We start from the raw sequence: 19542 nt of genomic DNA on the forward strand, positions 1-19542 counted from the left end.
CCTGTGCCCAGTGAGGTGAAACTTGCAAATGATACTGTCACCTTTCTCCCTGTACTGCTACCAGAAGCTCACCCAAGCTCACAGCAGGCAGCTCCCATGGTGTTTGGAGACAAAGGAATAGCCAGCTGCCTGGTTTCCTTGACTCATATCCCATGATCTTAGATGGTGATGGCAGCAGGAAAATCGCCAAGGCCTCCCCAAAGGGTGTCACCTCCAGGTTTGGTCAAGAGGTTGGAGGGAGCTAACCCAGCTGCCAGGGAAAAGATCTCTTGAAATCTGGAACTCAGCCAGTCCAAGCTGAGAGCTAGCAGGCCCCAGCAACAAAGGACCCCCCAAAATCTTAGAGAGATTTTTCTGAACATATTTTCCAAATGTCTTTGTGCCAAAGCCACGGTTTTATTTGCTTAAGATGCAGACATCTCTCTGTCCTCTATGCCTGTGTCAGGAGTAGAGCCAATGTTTATTTCATACCATGTGTGATAGGCTGCATATGGGGTGGATCTGCACATGTGTGCGCCTGTGGCAGTGACAGATGTGTACTTGGCAGGCGTGTGACTAGGAGTGTGTGTGTGCAGGCATGTGACTCTGCATACAATGCATATTTATAAATATGAATGTGTGCACATGTCAAATGGGGGTATAAATACATAGAGCCAAATATACAGGTGTGTCTCAGTAGTGGGCACTGCCAGTGCACCCACCCCCAGCTTTTGTGGGTGTTGGCTGCTAAGGGACCCCAGCTCTCCCCTGCTTCTGAGCTCAGTGGGAGTAGTTTGTCCAGGTCGGACCCCACCCACCTCCCAGGGGACCCCTTTTTTCGTCAACAGAAGGTGCAAGGGCTGGTCTCCTTGCCTCAAGGTGGAACCAACTCTTTGGTGCCAGTCATGCTTCCGAGGCCCCATGGGATCAAGATGAAGCTCAAGTCCCACTGAGACCAGCCCTTCCTCAGCTCCTTCCCTGCTCCATGTGTTTCCCTTGCTCTCTCCCTTTCTCTGGGAACCCTCCCTCAGTAAATCACAGGCCCCTGGATCCCGGTCTCAGGTTGGGCCCTACATATGCAACCCAGCTGGAGACATGTGCATGTGTGAGCACCTACTGTGTGCTGGTGTGTGTCTGCACTTGTATGTGTATGTGCCTCCGTGTGAGGACACCCAGGAAGGTTTGGGAGAGAAGATACAATGAGAAATAGCACTGACTTCATACTGTGACATTAAGGGCAACCCAGACATAGAGTAGGAGAGGCCTGCTTTAAATGTTGAAAATGAAAAGATACTTTAGAAGTAAATGCATGTATAGATACATTTTATTAAATCAGAAAAAGAAAGGCACAGTATACATGACTGTCAGTCAATCATATCGACTTTGAGTTACATTATAATAGATTCACTTTCCTATTTACTCCTCTGTACAAGTATTAAAAAAAAAAAACTCAGGTATTTGAATAATCTTCTGTAACTTTTATTAACTGGGGTTATGGGGAGGGTTTTATCAGAGCACATCCTGAGAACATTAGGAAATTACAGACAGGCTTGAGATAAGTGTCAGACAGAACAGATGAAGCAAGCCTCTCAGCCATCCGAGAAACATTAATAATGTAAGATTGCAGAAGACCAAATCTTTGTTAGTGATACAGGATGCGGGATCAAAATGGAGGCCTTGGCGCCCCCTGGTGTTGCAAAATAAACTTGCAACTTCATTTACTTTTTTTTTTTTTGAAGTTGTAATCCCCGCCCTTGCCCCGAGCCTCAAAAAGCAATTGTTTTCTAAAATCATTTCAAGCCCTCTCCAGCCAGTCTTTTCCCTCTCATCAGTAATATTCAAAGACCCTATTTGAAAAACCACTCTTATTCATTCCTTTGTCACTCCTCACACATTCCATTCCAGGAAGTTGGCAACCTCCCAACGCACAGCCCGTGTTCTCCCTCTTGGAAATACGGACTTAAACAAATCGATTTTATTTTCCCCTCTTCAAACTCAGAGGATGAGCATGTATTTACGACAAAGCTTAATTTCTCCTAGCAGCCAAATTAATTCTGCAACATACTGTCACTGACATTTTTCGTAACTAGAATTGCCTTCCTCCACTTCCTCCTTCCCCCTGCTTGGCCACCATCAACTCTTCTGACCTAACTAGTGAACCTGCTGAACCATCTTTACAGTTATTTACCAGGAAAGACTGGACCAGAGACGTAAAAATACACCTCAACATACAACAGCTCAGGCTTAATGGGTAGGCAGAATTTCGTTTGATGGTCACAAGAATCAGAAATATATACATGGAGCGAGTTTGGGGAGGTGGCTGAAGAGGGAGAAGGTATCTTGATGGCAGGAGGACTTGGTGGGAACTGTGATGGTTTGTTTACTTGGATTTGCCAACGGGTCCGATGGACACTGGGTCTGTTTGCACTTCAGCGTCCAACATCCGCTTTGGTCCCTGAAGAAAAATAAAAAGAAGTTGCACCCTATTGAAGATGTATAACATCATGGCAACAAGTGTCACTTATTTAGCACTTCCTCTGAGCCAGGAGTCATCCCCGGGTGGCATAAACAGTTAAGCACTAGACTGTTAACCAGAAGGTTGGCCATTTGAACCCATCCAGAGGCACCTCGGAAGACAGAGCTGGCGATCTGCTTTTGAAAGGTCACAGCCTTGAAAACCCTATGGAGTAGCTCTACTCTGCACACATGGAGTCATCATGAGTCAGGACCGACTCGATTGCAACTAACAACAACTGTGCTAGGTGCTAAAAAAATACAACTAGTCCCTGACTGATGCCTGTATTTGAGTTATAAGGAACTGTACTTACAGAGCCCTGACAGCACAGTGATTAACAGCTCAGCTGCTAACCAAAAGGTTGGCAGTTCAAATCCACCAGCTTCTCCTTGGAAACCGTATAGGACAATTCTACTCTGTTCTATAGGGTCGCCAAGAGTCGGAACTGACTGGATGGCAATGGGTATTTAGAAATGTCCTTTTGTTTTTTTGTACCTCTTATCATTAGTAATATGTACTACATACAATGTTGCAGTGTGTAATTTGCTGGCTATTCTTCTCAGATGTTCACTCACAGATGTTCAATTTTATGATTTACTGTTCAAAACACTGCCATATAGCAGGCTGTATATAACCTGGTCTACAGTGAAGTCAGTGTTGGTGTTGGGAGTCGTAACAGATGGAAAACTGGGCAGTGATCAACTCCAATGACGTACGACAATTGAACCATGCATGCTCCCAACTGCCTTTATTAGCATTGATTTATCACCATTGCACAGCCGTCATGTCAAAACATGATTTCAAACTCAGCACGGATTCCTCAGATAAACAACAACTGATTAGTACTGGTAACATCTGTCAACTCATCAAGAACCAAGGAAATCCACTTGAAATCCTTTGCCTTGTTTTTTAATTAACTGTTGGGGAAAAAAAAATCCCTCTGACTTCACTGTTACAACACTGAGGCTGCCTTCATCGTAGACCAGGCTCGTAGTGTGGTCTTCTTCAGCATTTCGTACCTTAGCATCAGTTGTTAATCTGAAATATTCGATTTAGAACAGACTTAAGATTTTCTTAAGAGAAAATCATTGGAATGGAACCCCGTCATAAATCAGGACTATATCTTATTCATGAGCCATGGATAAGAGATTGGTCTCTGGTCAGATGCCCAGGTTCAAAGCTCAGTTATATTACTTTCTAGCTTTGTGAAATCTTGGACAAAATACTTGACTCTGTGTGCTTCAAGTTCTTCATCTTTAAAATGGGGATGATAAAACTGACCTCGGAGGGTTGTTCTCAAAATTAAGTGAGTTCATATGTGTAATGGACTTAGAACCGTACCTGGGGTGCCATAGGACCTCCCCCTTCCATCTACAGCTCACTTCGGCCACTTCCTCCCCACTCACCCTCTAACCGCATCACTCTGTCTTATTTTCTTACAAATCATATCACTCCCTAAGGTGATATTATTATCATTTTATTTCCTTAACATCTGTCTCCTCCACCAGAATTTCAGCTCCATGGAGCCTGCTGTATACTTCATGCCTAGCAAGTGCCTGGCACACAGTAGATACAGCTTTCCCCCGCTATTGAAAATGAGAACATTCCTATGGAACATTTCGTAAGCTGAAACGGCGTAAAGCGAAGAAGCAATTACCATTAATTTATATGGGAAAAATTTTTGAGTGTTCCCAGACCCAAAAATGACCTGCTGAATCATGCCAAATAACATAAAACCTAAAAAAACACACTAACGTATAGTGAAACAGGAACAATAGGATAAATACAAAGCCCACATAAAGCAGATGCCCAGTGCAGTTCCCGGGGGAAGGAGCTTGGCAAATACCACTTATGCTCAGGCTGCGCGCTGCCTCCTAAGGGCTCGCTGCAAAACAAATGCTGAAAGCTATTTCCTCTTTTTGCCTTTTTTCTTAAAAGTGAAAACCCTCTTCTGATTTCTTTCAGTTAGGGAAAACAGGTACTAATGTGGGTCTTTCATTAAAATGAAGTGGCATAAAACGAACTGTAAACCAAACCCACTACCGTCGAGTCAATCGTGACTCAAAAAGACACTATAGGACAGAGTAGAACTGCCCCATAGGGTTTCCAAGGCTGTAAATCTTTATGGAAGCAGACTGCCTCATCTTTCTCCCACTGAGCAGCTGGGAATTGCAACTGCCAACCTTTCGGTTAGCAGCCAAGCACCTAGCCACTGTGCCACCAGAGTTCCTCAGGGATACTTATACTCTTTCAATATTCACTGAATGTGGATAAATGGGAGCCCCAGTGGTGCAATGGTTAAGAGCTATGGCTACTAACCAAAAGGCAAGCAGTTCGAATCCACCAGCTGCTCCTTGGAAGCCCTATGGGGCAGTTCTGCTCTGTCCTATAGAGTTGCTATGAGTCGGAATTGACTGACGGCAGTGGGTTTGGTTTGGTTTTGGTGGTTCAATGAGCTCTGTAAGTTAGGTACTATTGTTATTATTTTATCCTTTGTCAAGTGTAATGTATATATAGTAAAATTCACTCTCGTTAGTGTACAGTTCTATGAGTTTTGACCAATACGAATAGTCGTGTAACCACCACCACATTGAAGGTGTACAACAGTTCAATCGCTCCTCAAAATTCCCTTGTGCCAAATAAAACAGCCAGAATGCAATTAAAGAGAATGTTGACACATTGTGAAAAAATGTAACTAATGTCACTAAACAACTCCTATAGAAGCTGGTAAATGGGAACCTAATTTACTGTGTACACCTTCATGAAAACACAATAAAATATTATTAGAAAACAAAAGCTTTCTGCCTTCTTGTGGTCAACTCCTACCCCCATCCCAGGCCTTGGCAACCACTGATTTGTTCTTCACCCTGAGACACTATATCAACGACAAATATCTCTATCACTGTCCTTGTTGTTAGTTGCTGTTCAGTCAGCCCCAACTCATGGTCACCACATGTGCAACAAAACAAAACACTTCCTGGTCCTGCTCCATCTTCACAATTGTTGGTAGGTTTGAGTCCATTGTTGCTGCCACTGTTCATTTTGAGCGCCTTCCAACCTAGGGGGCTCATCTTCCAGCACTGTATCAGACAATATTCTGTTTTGACCCATAAGGTTGTCATTAGCTAACTTTCAGAAATAGACCTCCAGGCCTTTCTTCCTAGTCTTAGTCTGGAAGCTCCACTGAAACCCGTGCACCATGGGTGACCCTGCTGATATTTGAAATACTAGTGACATAGTTTCCAGCATCACAGCAACACACAAGCCACCACAGGACGACAGACTGACAGACCACTGGTGGATCCGTATTGGTAACCTGTGGTTCTATGAAATTTTATCTTGTAAAACATCTGGATTTTGTGAGCTCTAAGGGCTTGCTTACAGTTCTTTCCAGACTTTCCATACGATACTAGTGGTCTTTCTGTTAGAATCCAAGCACCCTGACGGGGAAGGAGGAAGAAAGAGCTGAGTGAGGAGGGCGCTGCCAAGGATGAGGACCCTGTAGGGCCGCAGAAGCTGCGATGGTCTCACTGGGTTGGCTGTGGCTACCAGATATCTCTGTCGGGAAAAAGGTCAGGCAACCTGTGGGATATGCCCAGCTTGGAGGTCTCCATGGTTTGGTCTTTAGAAAATGTCAGCAAAGCTTTAGCCCCTCTCCCCCTGCCACTGTTGGAAGTCTCCTGACAATGGAAAGGGTGTGGGATTTGGGGTCAAGGAGGCTGGGACCAACTCCTCCTCTGCCTCTAACACCAGTACCAGGAGGTCATCGAGTTGACCCCAATTCATGGTGACTCCACGTGTATCAGAGTGGAACTGTGCTCCATACCGCTTACGAGGGCTGATTTTTTGGAAGTAGACCGTCAGGCCTTTCTTCCGAGGTGCCTCTGGGTGTACTCAAACCTCCAACCTTTCGGTTAGCAGCCAAGCATGTTAACTGTGTGTACCACCTAGGGACTCCCTGCCTCTTACCAACCGTGTGATATTCCGCAAGAGACATGTTGCTGTAAAAAAAAAAAAAAAAAAAAAAAATTAGCACAGCGCTTATGAAAATTCCTCATGGGGGTGGGGTGTGGCTGGCAAAAAAAAAGCATAGAATGTGAATGTTATTTGTGTAACAACATGATAACTTCTCTGAGCCCTGGCTTCCTCATCTGTGAAGTGGGGGTAAGAATTCCTACCTTCAAGGGTTGTTGTGGCAATTAAAAGAGATAGTATATGTAAAGGAGTGTGGTCCCAAAGGAGGCGTTCAGTGAATAGAGCTGTAATTATTGTCTCAAACCCTCCACTTCTCGTCATCTCTGCGAGCATCACCAGCCCAAACCACCATCGGCTTTCCCTGATAATGCTGGATGTGCATTCACTGGGTGTCTAATTCTGCTCTTGCCCTTGTATAGACATTTCTGTACTACAATCACAAAAGGAAAGAAGGTTTTAAAAATTATAAACAGCCTTAAGACTTCCTAGAGTAACGCCCTTTAACACCTTCCTGATTTCTGTTGGATTCTGTCTAAATTCTGACATGGCCTGTACAGCCTACATGAGCTGGTCCCTGCCCACATCTCCAATCTTAGCTCCTTCTGTTACTCCCCTGCCCTGCTCATTACTCTACAGCAACTCCTTCCTCAGCCTCAAACACCCCAGGGCCTTTGCACATGCCGTTCCTGCCTCCGGGAATAGAGTGCCTTGCTCTCTTCCTGCCTATTGTTGTTACGTGCTGTCAAGCCCGTTCTGACTCATAGTGATCCCATGTGACAGAGTAGAACTGCCACATAGGGTTTCCAAGGCTGACCTTTCCCCGAACAGATTGCCAGGTCTTTTTTCCTGAGGAACTACTGGGTGGGTTCAAACCACCAACCTCTCAGTTAGCAGCTGAGTGCTTAACCATTGCACCATCTGGCTTCTTTCTTCCTGCCTGGTACCTTTTAATTCTTCCTGTCTCAGTTCAAGCATTGTCTCTTCAGAGATACTTTCTGGATCCACCAATCCAAAGTAGCACCTGCTCCCTTCTGCCCCCTATATATTCAGACAAATTCTCTCATGTTACCCTGTTTACTTTCCACGCTCACATTTTTATTTATTAATTTATCTACTTTTCAATTCCATGTTTCCCCACTAGAATGTAAGTTCCTCAAGTCAGTGGTCTTATTTCCTTTGTTCACTGAATATATTCTTGGCATTTAGCTCAGGGGTTGACACGCATTTTCTGTAAAGGGCCGGACAGTACACATCTTTGGCTTTGTAGTCCATACAGTCTCTGTTGCAACTACTTAACTCTGCCATCGTGGTGCAAAAGCAGCCACAGACAATACGTAAAGGAATGAGCATGGCTGTGTTTCAACAAAACTTTATTTACAAAAACACATCACAGGCCTGATTTGGCCTGCTGGTTGTAGTTTGCTGACCCCTGGAGTAGCTCAGTGCCAGGCATCTAGAAGGCATTCTACAATTACTTGTTAAATGAATGAATGAATGAATGAATGGGGGTACTCAAACTTTTCTACACTGTGGTCTTTTTCCAGCCTTCATAACCATTGCAGAGGCTGGCTTCGATAAAAATAGTTAAAAACCACAATGGAAATCATTCCCTGGGTGCTGCTAATTTTAAACAAATGATCCTCTAAGTCATAGGCTGGGAAAAAAAAAAAAACCAAAAGAATCTCAAGTAATTCTTCAAACATCTTTTCTAGCCCTTTAGCAACTTGCTTCTCAAAGTGTGGGGACTCGGACCAGCAGCTTTGGTATCACCTGGGAGCTTGTTAGACGTGTAGAATCCCAGGCCCCACCCCACAACGACTTAACCAGAATCTGCATTTTAACAAGATCCCTGAGTGATAGGTGTGCACAGTAAACTTCGAGAAGCCTGTGCTAGCAAACCCATCCTGTCCTCAGCTGGGCAACTGAAGGCATCTCCTTTAAGTAAATACTTGGGCCTTTGACAGCCACTGCAGGCACGAACTCTCGGCCGCACAGACATCTGGACACCCTACCTCAGTGAAAACACAGCAAGAGCTGCCTGATTAGTTTGAGGTCTGTGCCGTGTCCAGAGAGAGGAAGGCTAATAAGGAACACAACATGTGGCATAGGAGAGAAAAACTATGAGTGTGAGCATGCTTCAGAGTCGGTCCTGGGCCACCCTCTTTCATATAACTTATCTCTTTTAATTATCACAACATCCCTTCAAAGTAGGAATTCTCCCCACTTCACAGTGAGTAAACCAGGCCTCAGCCGCCATGTCATGAGGAGACTCAAGCCGTCTTCAGGTAGTGAGATCTGAGGCCTCCTGCCAACAGCCATGTGAGGGTGCCATCTTGGAATCAGATCCAGCCCTAGTCAAGCTTTCAGATGAAAGCAGCCTCAGACAACATCATGATTTGCAGTGTCACGAGAGACTCTGTGCCAGAACCATTCAGCTAAGCCCCTCCCAGATTCCTGGCTCTTAGCAACTGTGAGAAAATAAATATTGGATGTTTTAAACCAATGTGTTTGGAGGTTATTTATTAAGCAGCAATAGCTTCTAAAGTGCCTAGAATACTACCTGATACATAGTAAGACAAAAAAAAAAAAAAAAAACCAAACCCAGTGCCATCGAGTCGATTCTGACTCATAGCAACCCTATAGGACAGAGTAGAACTGCCCCATAGAGTTTCCAAGGAGCGCTTGGCAGATTCGAACTGCTGACCCTTTGGTTAGCAGCTGTAGCACTTAACCACTATGCCACAAAGGTTTCCATAGTAACAGCTTGTTAAATATTTGTTGAATAATGCTTGCTTGCTAACAAACATGTCAATGTCTGACAAAATTTGTTCTGGGACTTATTTTTATCATACCATCCCACTGGAGCAAGGTGGTGGGGTAGACCAGTGCTTCTCGAATTTAGTGTGCAAAAAAACCAACTTGGGAATGTTGTCCTAATGCAGACTACACTTAGTAGGTCTGATGTGGGGCCTGAGATTCTGAGTTTCTAACATGCTCCCCAGAGATGTTGTTTTCTGGGGACCACACTTGGGACAGGGGAACCATTGCTGTTATCAGGTGCCATTGAGTCAATTTTCAATTCAGAGCCACCCCATGGTTTGGAGTAGAACTGATTCACAGGGTTTTTTTTTTTTTTTTGGCTGTAATATTTACGGAAGCAGATCATCAGGTCTTTCTCCCTTGGAGTGGCTGGTAGGTTTGAATCCTCAAACTTTTGGTTAGCTGCCGGGTGCTTTACTGTTGTGCGACCAGGGCTGCTTAGGGAAACCATAGCACTGACCAACCTCTATGTGCTGATGGTCATCAGCATCTACGGATACCTAGAGAATGGAGTAATTTTGAATGATCCAATAGGTTGAGAACAGTTTGCTTCACTTAATTGCCCCATTTGTATTGCAACATGGAGGCAAACTCCAGTTCATGGACCCCCACTTCCGGTGTCAATGTTATTTCCTTACCCTCTTGGCTGAACTCCTATTCCCACGAGTCCTAGATAGGCCTCACTTATTTTTCTCCTTAGTTTATGCTTGATCATTTTGTTTCTAATTTGAGTAATGGTTTTCCAGACTCTCCTTCTTGTTTGCCAGAATTTACTTTATCCCAAATATAACTAAATATTTACTAGTGTCATATTTCAAGGAGCTCTGGTGGCCCAAAGGTTAAGCACTTGGCTGATAACCGAAAGGTGGGCAGTTTGAACCTACCAACTGCTCAAAGGGAGAAAAGACCTGGTGAAGATTACAGCCTAGGAAACCCTACAGGGCAGTTCTACCCTGCTATATAGGGTCAAAAAGAATTGGAATTGGCAAACAACAATAACGGCAACAGTGTTATACCACACTTCATTCACTTATTCACTCAACAAATGTTTACTGAGTGTCTACTATGTTCCAGACCCAGACAGACACAGTCACTGCTCTCCCAAAGCTAACAGTCTAGGGGCGGAGGCAAAGAAGAAACAAATAAGATACAAAGAATACAAAAGGTATTAACCGTTTAATGTCTGGTAACCCCACTGGGCTGTGAACTCCCGAAGGGCAGGAGCTAGGTTTTAATCACCCTGTATACCCTGCACCCAAGGTGTGGGTCAGGGAAGTCTCCCTGGTTTACAGCTCTTCAAGGCCACTGGCTGCAGAAGCACATTGATGCTTGTTACTGCCATGTATTCCCTGCCAATCCTCCCATCTTGTACTCTATATTCCAACCAGACTACTCCCGTCACTCCACCACACCTTTGTACCGGCTGTTCCCAACTTTGCACTCACTGTTCCCATCTCTGCACCTGCTGTTCACACCCCTGTACCCATTGTTCACACCTCTGTGCCCACTGTTCACACCTTTGCACTGCTTTTCACACCTCTGCACCTGCTTTTCACACCTTTACACTCATTTTCACATCTCTGTACCTGCCGTTCATATCTTTGCACTCACTATTCATACCTTTGTGCCTGCTGTTCTCACCTTTGCACCTGCTGTTCACACTTCTGCACCTGCTGTTCACAGCTCTGCATCTGTGTTCACACCTTTGCACCCACTGTTCCCACCTTTGCACTTGCTGTTCCCACCTTTGCGCCTGCTGTTCCCACCTTTGCACCTGCTGTTCCCACCTTGGTATCTGCTGTTCCCACCTTTGCGCCTGCTGTTCCCACCTTTGCACCTGCTGTCCACACGTTTGTGCCTGCTGTTCCCACCTTGGTATCTGCTGTTCACACTGCCCAGAACATGCTCTGCTTAACCTCCTCCACGGTCAGATCTGGGGTCTCCCCTTGAATGTGACCTCCTCCGGGAAGCCTTCCCTGATGTGCCTCTCAAACTTGAGGGCAAGCCAGGTCCTCAGTCCAGGCTCCCCCATGCCTCCCTCCCCCCTCCCCCAGCTCTTACCATACTCAGCACCCCACCCCCTCAATCCCGCACTGGCCTCTGGGCTCCAGGATGGCAATGGCCATGTCACTCTTGCCCTCTGTGCGTAGCTCAGTGCTGGGCACACAGTAGTTGCTCGATAAATATTTGACAAATGTCTGGCCAGGCCCCTCCCCAGTCTGTGCCTTTGTGAGTAGGAACCATATCCCTTGCTTGAAAGCCCAGAGAGAAGAAGAGGTGGCAAGCCCACCTACCAGGCCCTTCAGGAAGCCCCCAAGGGACTGCCGCCTCTTCTCAGGTCTCTTCTGGGGTTTGTCCCCGTTCTGCAGAGAGTTCATCTCCACCACAGACTGCTCCGCACACGGGGCCGGTTCTTTGGCTTCTTGCTTGCGGCTTTTCTGCTTCTCCATCTCGGCTGGTGACTTCTTGTCCTTCGAGGAGCCCTCTTTCCCCTTCTGGACTACTGTGGTCAGCTCTGGCTCCAGTGGTGTGGTGGCCTTCTCTGCAGAGTCTGATGTCTATAGCAATTATAAACAAAGTACATTTTTAGTGGCTGCAAGTCAACTCTTGGTAGGAGGTGAATAACTGTGTTAAAAGAGATGTTCAAATGTTGGATGGTGTCGGTGTTTTCATGAGTTCTTGGGGAAATGAAAAAAAAAAAAGAAATTTGCAAACACTTCTCATGATGCAAGATCCTGGTAGGGGACATTTATTTATTTACTTAATAATTAATGAATTTCAGGCTTTCCCAGCAAGCACTCTTTCCCCCTTCTTCTGGTACTAGGACTTGGATTACCTTGGGGAACCATCCTTCTCGATCATCTACTCCATGTGGTCTAGGCAAACAAATTCCACTCCAGGACAAGGGTATGTGACTCAATTTGGCCAATCAGAGCACTGTCAGCTCTGTGATCGGGTCAGGATGGCCAAATGTAGATAAAAACTGAGCTAATTTCAGAACTTGGCAAAAATAACCAAGAGAGAGAAGCTTGCTCCCTTTCCACTTGGATTTGAAGCTGTGTAGATGTAAGCCTGGAGCTTCAGGAGCAACTGTGGCTTCCAGGGAAAATCTACCTGAAAATGAAGCCAATGCAGAAGAAAGCAGAGTGGAGAGAGAGGGGGAAGGAGGTAGAGGGAAAGGGAGGGAAACAGAGTGAGAGAGACATCAGGGACTGATGACATTGTGTGTGCTCCTGGATTAATCTCTTCCTGAAGCCGTTTTGTGCTTAAGCCAGCTTTGAGAGGGTTCCCCTCACTTGCAACCAGATGTGACTCTTTTCTTAGGGATGCCTATTCTTTTCTTCATGATTACATTTTTCTTAATTTTTGCTGTCAAACGATCCTTTCACTCCATGAAATAATGATAAAAGAACACGACTGTCTCATTATTGGTTTTGAATGCATATCCTCCCATGCCAAAATGAAACATTTCTAATTCTACTTGGCTCCCACAGCTTGAAGGGATGAGGCTGTAAAATTCAAAATTCTGGAAAATGCTAGGTAAATTACAGGTTAAAGAAATCTGTCAGGAGTAGAAACCCTTTCCCCATAATTTACATAAACTCAAATGTCTGTGGGGCTAGAGAGATGGTGTAAAAAAAAAGAGGAGGCTAAGAGTAAGAATTATCGCAGAGTTCTTATTTTTCCAGTTGTAAAAGAAACATAGCTCTGAAGGAATGCTTCTCTAGTATAAGATAAACACCAGTGCAAGCAACACTGGCTTTGATGTTGGGGAGACAATTTGGAGTAGTGGCGACTGTGGCAAACTGCATGTGACATGCCCTATCTAAAGTGGCAATGGTGTTCAGACCCAGCTGAGAGATCCCATATGGAATGCAGCCTGTTAAATCTTCTGGGTTTTTTTTTTTTTTTTTCCAAACAGGAATTTGAATTTAAAAAAATGCAAAACATCTCAATTTTTAAAAATTGACTTGAAATGTTTTAAAGCCCTGTTCAGGACAAACCACCACCACAAAGTCCACCTATGGGCCACATTCAACCACCAGACACAGGTTTACAGCCTCTGACTCACAGGGTTATGTGCTGTCCCCAGCTCAAAAAGCTCTAGGACGAAGCTGCAATTTTGATCGAAAAGGTCAGAACTGTCATTTCGCGCCAGTGACTCAACCACACCCCTTAGAAATAAGAAATAACGGACAAAGCTCCCAGCCCAGAAGGCTCCCCAGGTGGCAACTCCCGAGAAGGCAGACATCCTGGAAGAAATAAGCATCAGACGTCCCGTGCACCTGGAAGCACTTCTGTAACTGCGTGTCCTGAATATTTCTGTCAGAGCCTGGCTGCCAAAGTGAGAGCAAAAGCTAAGATACAGCCATCCCAGAACCTCAGACAGCCCAGAGCAGATACTCGCTCGGGGCGAGACAGAAAATCCCACCATGGTGCTCTTCAGAGAGACAGAAACCAGCGGTCCCTGTTCAGACACCTCGTTAGCTGTTTTTGTTGCAGAGAACATTTTAAGGCACAGTGAGCAGCTAGGAACTCAGTGTCTGGAGCCTGAGGGACCTGGCTTGATCCGAGCTCTGTCGCAATCTTGCTGTGACCAGGAAGAAATGGCTTGACCTCTCAGTTTCCTCCTCTGAATAGAGTAATAATAGAAATTACAGCTCATAGGGTGGTAGTGAGGATTAAACGAGTGAATAATGCAAAATCTGCTTAGCACTGTGTCTGGCCCCTATGAAGTGCCATCCACAGGGTGACCAAGAGTCTTGGTTTGTCTGGGAATGACGGGGTTCCCTGGAAGTTAGACTTTCAGTTTTAAAAGTAGATAAATCGCAGGCCAACTGGGATGAGTTGGTGACCATAGCTTGTATTGCTCTTTTAAGAAAGACTGTACCAGTCCCTGGGTGGTGGAAACGGTTAATGAGCTCAGCTGCTAACCAAATGGTGGGGGGTTCGAGTCCACTCAGAGGCACCTCGGAAGAAAGGGCTAGTGATCTACTTCTGAGAAACCAGCTATTGAAAATGCTATGAAGCACAGCCCTATTGACACCATGAGTCGCAGCTGACTCGATGGAAATCTGCCCTGATTATGTGGATCTGAAAGGAGCCCTGGTGGCACAGTGGTTAAAGCACTCGGCTACTAACCAAAAGGTCGGTGGTGTGAACTCACCAGTGGCTCCAGGGTAGAAAGTCACGGCAGTCTGCTTCTGTAAAGATTGCAGCCTTGGAACCCTATGGGGCAGTTCTCCTTTGTCCTATAGCATTGCTATGAATCAGAATCAACTCGTTGGCGATAGGTTTGCTCTTTTGGTTTTTATGTGGGTCCGAGTCCCAGCTTTATTTCTGCATCCTCAGCCTTCATCACAGTGCCTGGTACAGAGGAGGTACTCGGTAACCACTTGCTGAATGTTACATGACGGAGTTCTCCTGGGTCTCTTCTACCTCTCCCCATGCTGCTCCTTCTGCTCCAGCCACAGGGCCCCCTTCTGTTCCTGAACAAGCTTGTTTCAGCACTAGGACTTCGTGTTTGCTGTTCTTTCTGCCTGCTGTGCTCCCAGAGCCTCAGAGAGCAGCTGCTTCTCTTCCACCAAGTCTCAGTTCCAATGTTACCCTGTGGAGATACAGTCCCTGGCTATCCTGTCTAAAGAAGCCTAACCTCCTCTCTTGGGTAACTGTGCTGTATTCTCTTTCTAGCATTCGTCACATGTGCGGTCATCCTGGGGATTTCCATGCTCGCTTGAGACTGGACAGTCTGTCTCCTTCCCATGGAAGGTGGGCTCCAGAGAACGACACCCTTCTCTGCTTCTTCCGCTGCCTTGTCCCAAATACCCAGGGTGGCAGACACATAGTGGGTCTCAATCAAAATGTGCCGAATGGCCAAACCAAAAAACCAAACCCACTGCCATCGATTCCGATTCATAGTGACCCTATAGGACAGAGTAGAACTGCCCCATAGAGTTTCCAAGGAGTGCTTGGTGGATTTGAACTGCCGACCTCTTGGTTAGCAGCTGTAGCGCTTAACCACTACACCACCAGGGTTTCCGCTGAATGGCCAGCAACCAATTATTGTAGAAATAGGAATACTATAAATTATTTAGAATCATCAGCTGCCATTTTTGAGTGTGCGATATGAGTAATATTACCCATTGCCGTCGAGTCGATTCTGACTCATAGCGACCCCATAGGACAGAGTAGAACTGCCCCATATGGTTTCCAAAGAGTGGCTGGTAAATTTGAAGTGCTGACCCTTGGTTAACAGCCAAGTACTTTAACCACTGCACCACCAGGGCTGTGACATGAAGAACATTAAACGAAAAAACCAAACCCATTGCTGTTGAGTTGATTCCGACTCATAGAGACCCTAAAGGACAGGGTAGAACTGCCCAGAGTTTCCAAGGAGTGCCAGGTGGATTCGAACCGCCGACCTTTTGGTTAGCAGCTGTAGCTCTTAACCACTGCACCACCAGGGTCAGGATAATAATTTCCTACTGGAAGTACAACAATAGCAAAAGTAACAAAACCATAGCAACGAGCCCTCTGTACCAGGCATGTGCCACCTAATCATGACAAGTCGGCCAGGCAGTACTGTGACTAGCTCCATTATACACATGAGGACACTGAGGCACTGAGAGGTTTGGTGATTGGCTTCAAGTCACGCAGATACACAATGGCTAAGCCAAGATTCAATCCCAGGCAATTTGAGTCTACAACTCATGTTCTTAGCCACTTCACCATACAGCCAAAATTGAGAAGAATATTTAAGGACATTTTCATGAAGGTATATTTTTCAGCTAAAAAAAAAAAAGAAGTACAGATTATAAAATAGGGTGCTGAGCATGACTTCATAAAGAAAGCACAATACAGTTATATAAATCTAATAGCTACATTTCCTTAGAAGAGAGAAAACACTGTAAACAAATCACAAGACCCTGAGTCTTTCACTCATCGATTCAAGAAATGGCTCCTACTGTATGCCAGGCACCCTCAATGTGATAGAAAAATACAAGAGGCTCCCTGGTCCATGACACCCCAGTCAGGGTAGGAGAGATTGACAGCTAACCAACCAGTGAATCTTTACAATTGGTGGCAAGTGCCATGAAGTAAGAGAACAAGACCCAGTGGTGACAGGCGGGCATGGAAGGTCTCTCTGAGGAGGTGATGTTCGTGCCAAGACTTGAACAAGGGAAGGGAATGTCCATGGAGAGAAGAGGGAAGGGCATACGTGAAAGTGTTGCAATCAGAAATAGCTGAGGAGCCCTAGCTTGTTCATGCTTCTATCTGCAGAGTGCAGTATAGTGCCTGGTATACAGTAGGTGCTTAATCTGGATTTTTTAAATGAGTTGGCTGTGGCTGAGAACTGCCTTGAAAACAAGGCTGGGAATTAAGGAGAACATGCCAGCTACCCCCACCACCAAACCGAGGTCACAGATCACTTACTTGGTAGTTCGAATCTTTCCCATTTATTTCTTCTGAATGGGTGTTCCCTCCTTCCCTTTTCACTGACTAAAATAACAAACAGACAATGGCCTTTCAGCTATAACAAGCATGGCAACACGGAGAATGCAAGGGAAGTTCTGAAATGGGTGGCCTCAGACATTTAGTATTGAGATTTGGGGTCAAAACAAACAGAAGACAGAGCAGGACATGTATTACTTATGAGATGTACGAATTTCCACGTGATCTGTAACCAAAGTCTGGTTACATTCAAGTCTTGTTCTCCAAAAACAACAACAAAAAAAAGTCATAAACTTAACAGTACTAAACTCAATTAGTATGATGAGAATTCTAATGTTGGAATAAAGAGGTGGTTGAACGTATCGAATGGATGAATAAATGAATGAACAAATGGGTCCATGAACAAATGAACCCTTAGTGGCCTTCCACTGGTAATATTTAGGTTTTGAGTGTTTTTCCTTGAGGCATTCTCCCCACCCCCGTAGTGAGATGGGTTATGTCAAACAATCCATTTTCCATCCTTTAGCCCCCCCCCGCCCCATGGCCAGTGGCATGCATGACAGGGCTGAATGGGGTTGAATTCACAGCTTTGGCCCCGTAAACTGAGCACTGGCTCCGTAATGCTCCAAACTATTGGCCCTCAAAGTCTTGGTTCCAGGTCAGCAGCATCAGCATCACCAGGAACTTGTCAGAAATGGAAATTCCCGAGACCCACTCCAGATACACAGAATCAGAAACTCCGCAGGTGGGCCCAGCAATCTGTTTTAAAAAGCCTTGCAGGTGATTCTGATGCATGCTGGAGTTTGAGCCTCACAGCTCTAAGCTCACAGAACACAGACAAATTCAGATCCATACAGGAATCTGTAGTTTTAACTGTGTGCTTAGTAAAGCCCTATGCTTGATGGGAGCCCTGGTGGTGCAGTGGTTAAGAGCTTGGCTGCTAACCAAAAAGTTGGCAGTTGGAATTCACCAGCAGATCCTTGGAAACCCTATGGGGCAGTTCTACTCTGTCCTGTAGGGTCACTATGAGTCAGAATCGACTCAACAGCAATGGGTTTGGTTTTAGTTTTATGCTTGATGCTTGGAAAAATACCCAAGAAATCTGGAAACAACTTTCTTAGTTCTCATCAATAATATCGACTCAGGTTTAATCCCTGCAGACCTGCACATGTACTTGCTCATTGCTTACTGTCTCCTCTGCCCTGCTCTGAGGGAGTGTAGGGATCAGGGGTTAAGCGATGTGGGGCTGGGAGAAAGATTCCAGATTCTTCCGCCGTTCTTATCTTCCTTCCTCCCTCCCTCCCTCTCTTCCTTCCTGTGTTCCCTCCTTTCTTTCTCCCTCCTTCTCTCCCTCCCTTTCCTCCTTGCAAAGCCCTTGTTCAGAGACAAACAAGGATAATTCATGTTGGGTCTTGTTATTTAAAGGACCATAACCACAAAAGCTTATTTTCCAGTTGTCAAAAATAGCAGAGTTACTGTTTAAAGAGGCTGAAGTTCTTTTAGAGACTATTTAATACTTTAAAGAGTGGTTTTTGAAGGCTATTAAGTATTTTCAGAGATCTTGCAGTGTGATACTGAGCAATTTTCTTTAGGGAGTTGATTTTTATTCATGAGAGCCAAAGGTGAACTGTCTTGGGGTATTCCTGTAGAGTTTTAAGAGGGGATCTTGTTGTGGCATCCATGCTTGTCATGGTAATGAAGTCACTTCTATTTCTTTCATGTGTCACCCATTTCTAAGGCTTGATACTCTGAGAAGGTTGAAGCACCTTCAACATACATTATTGTGTGCCATCAAGTTGATTCTGACTCTTAGCGACCCCATGTGACCAAGTAGAACTGCCCCATAGGGTTTTCGCAGATCGCCAGGTCTTTTCTCCGGTGGAGCCACTGGGGGGTTTGAACCACTGACCTTTCAGTTAGCAGCCACGCTCGCTTAACCATAGTGCCACCAGGGTTCCTTCTCTAAAACCTACCACTTAGATATTGAAAATTCTAGTAGAAATGTTAGGTGGTCAGTTCACACTTCTTTGAAAGTAATGCAAATGCATTTATTTGATGTTATCTTCTCATTCCGCCCCAGTTGAGATTTAAAAGAACTGGAATGAAATTTTAATATAGTGTGAGCGTGCCAGCAAACTTACTAGAGCAACCTCATTACAACAAACCTAAGGAAGTCGATCTACTGGGAATTTCCAGGATAACCAAAAGCTATGAGTCCAAGTTTTACGTTTTACCAAGATCCTTACTTGAAATGGAATTGGACTATTAAGACAAAATTATGCAGCCAAGGTAAATCTCATTTTAGTGACAAGTCTATTCAGAAAACCTGGGTCTATGATTTATGGAAACCAGGCATTCATTTTCCTCTCTTTTTGTCTTCCTGTAAGTTCAGAGAAGTGTAACAGCCCAATAAATAAAAGCGACGTTTCCACCAAAAACATGACTGAGGGGATCCCAAGCATGGAGCTTGTGGCTGGTCCACCTCCACGGCTCGTGTTCTCAGAGAGAACTGGTGGCCAGAAGCCCAGGAAGCAGCAAAGGCACAGAAGTAAAAGGACGGGCTTTAGGACCAACAGGTTTGCCACCTATCAGTTCTGGGGTCTTGGGACCTTGGGCAAATCGTCTAAACACTCTAAGCTTCCTTTCCGTGGCCTACACAGTGGGGCAGTGACAGTACTGATCTCAGAGGGCTTTTATATTCATAAATGAGAAAGACATGCAATATGCTTAGCACAGAGCTGGCCATGTCAGAAACCTGAATTAAATAAGCGGTAGCAATTATTTTTATTAGAGTCCCTCAG

At 45.1% G+C, this 19542-nt stretch overlaps 1 protein-coding gene across 1 annotated transcript in view; it reads right to left on the reverse strand.

The window, feature by feature from the left end:
* Positions 1–660: 660 nt before the first annotated feature.
* BCAS1 (brain enriched myelin associated protein 1) overlaps positions 661–19542 on the reverse strand; it is a 107654-nt gene continuing 88772 nt past the window's right edge. The window contains exons 10-12 of the mRNA XM_064276230.1: positions 16724–16789; positions 11584–11847; positions 661–2434 (exon numbers count right to left, since the gene is read on the reverse strand). Coding sequence (XP_064132300.1) covers positions 2360–2434; positions 11584–11847; positions 16724–16789 — 405 coding nt within the window. The 3' untranslated portion in view covers positions 661–2359. The remainder of the gene's footprint in view (positions 2435–11583; positions 11848–16723; positions 16790–19542) is intronic.

The sequence above is a fragment of the Loxodonta africana genome, chromosome 24, assembly GCF_030014295.1.
Source record: "Loxodonta africana isolate mLoxAfr1 chromosome 24, mLoxAfr1.hap2, whole genome shotgun sequence".
In the NCBI taxonomy this organism is placed as follows: domain Eukaryota; kingdom Metazoa; phylum Chordata; class Mammalia; order Proboscidea; family Elephantidae; genus Loxodonta; species Loxodonta africana.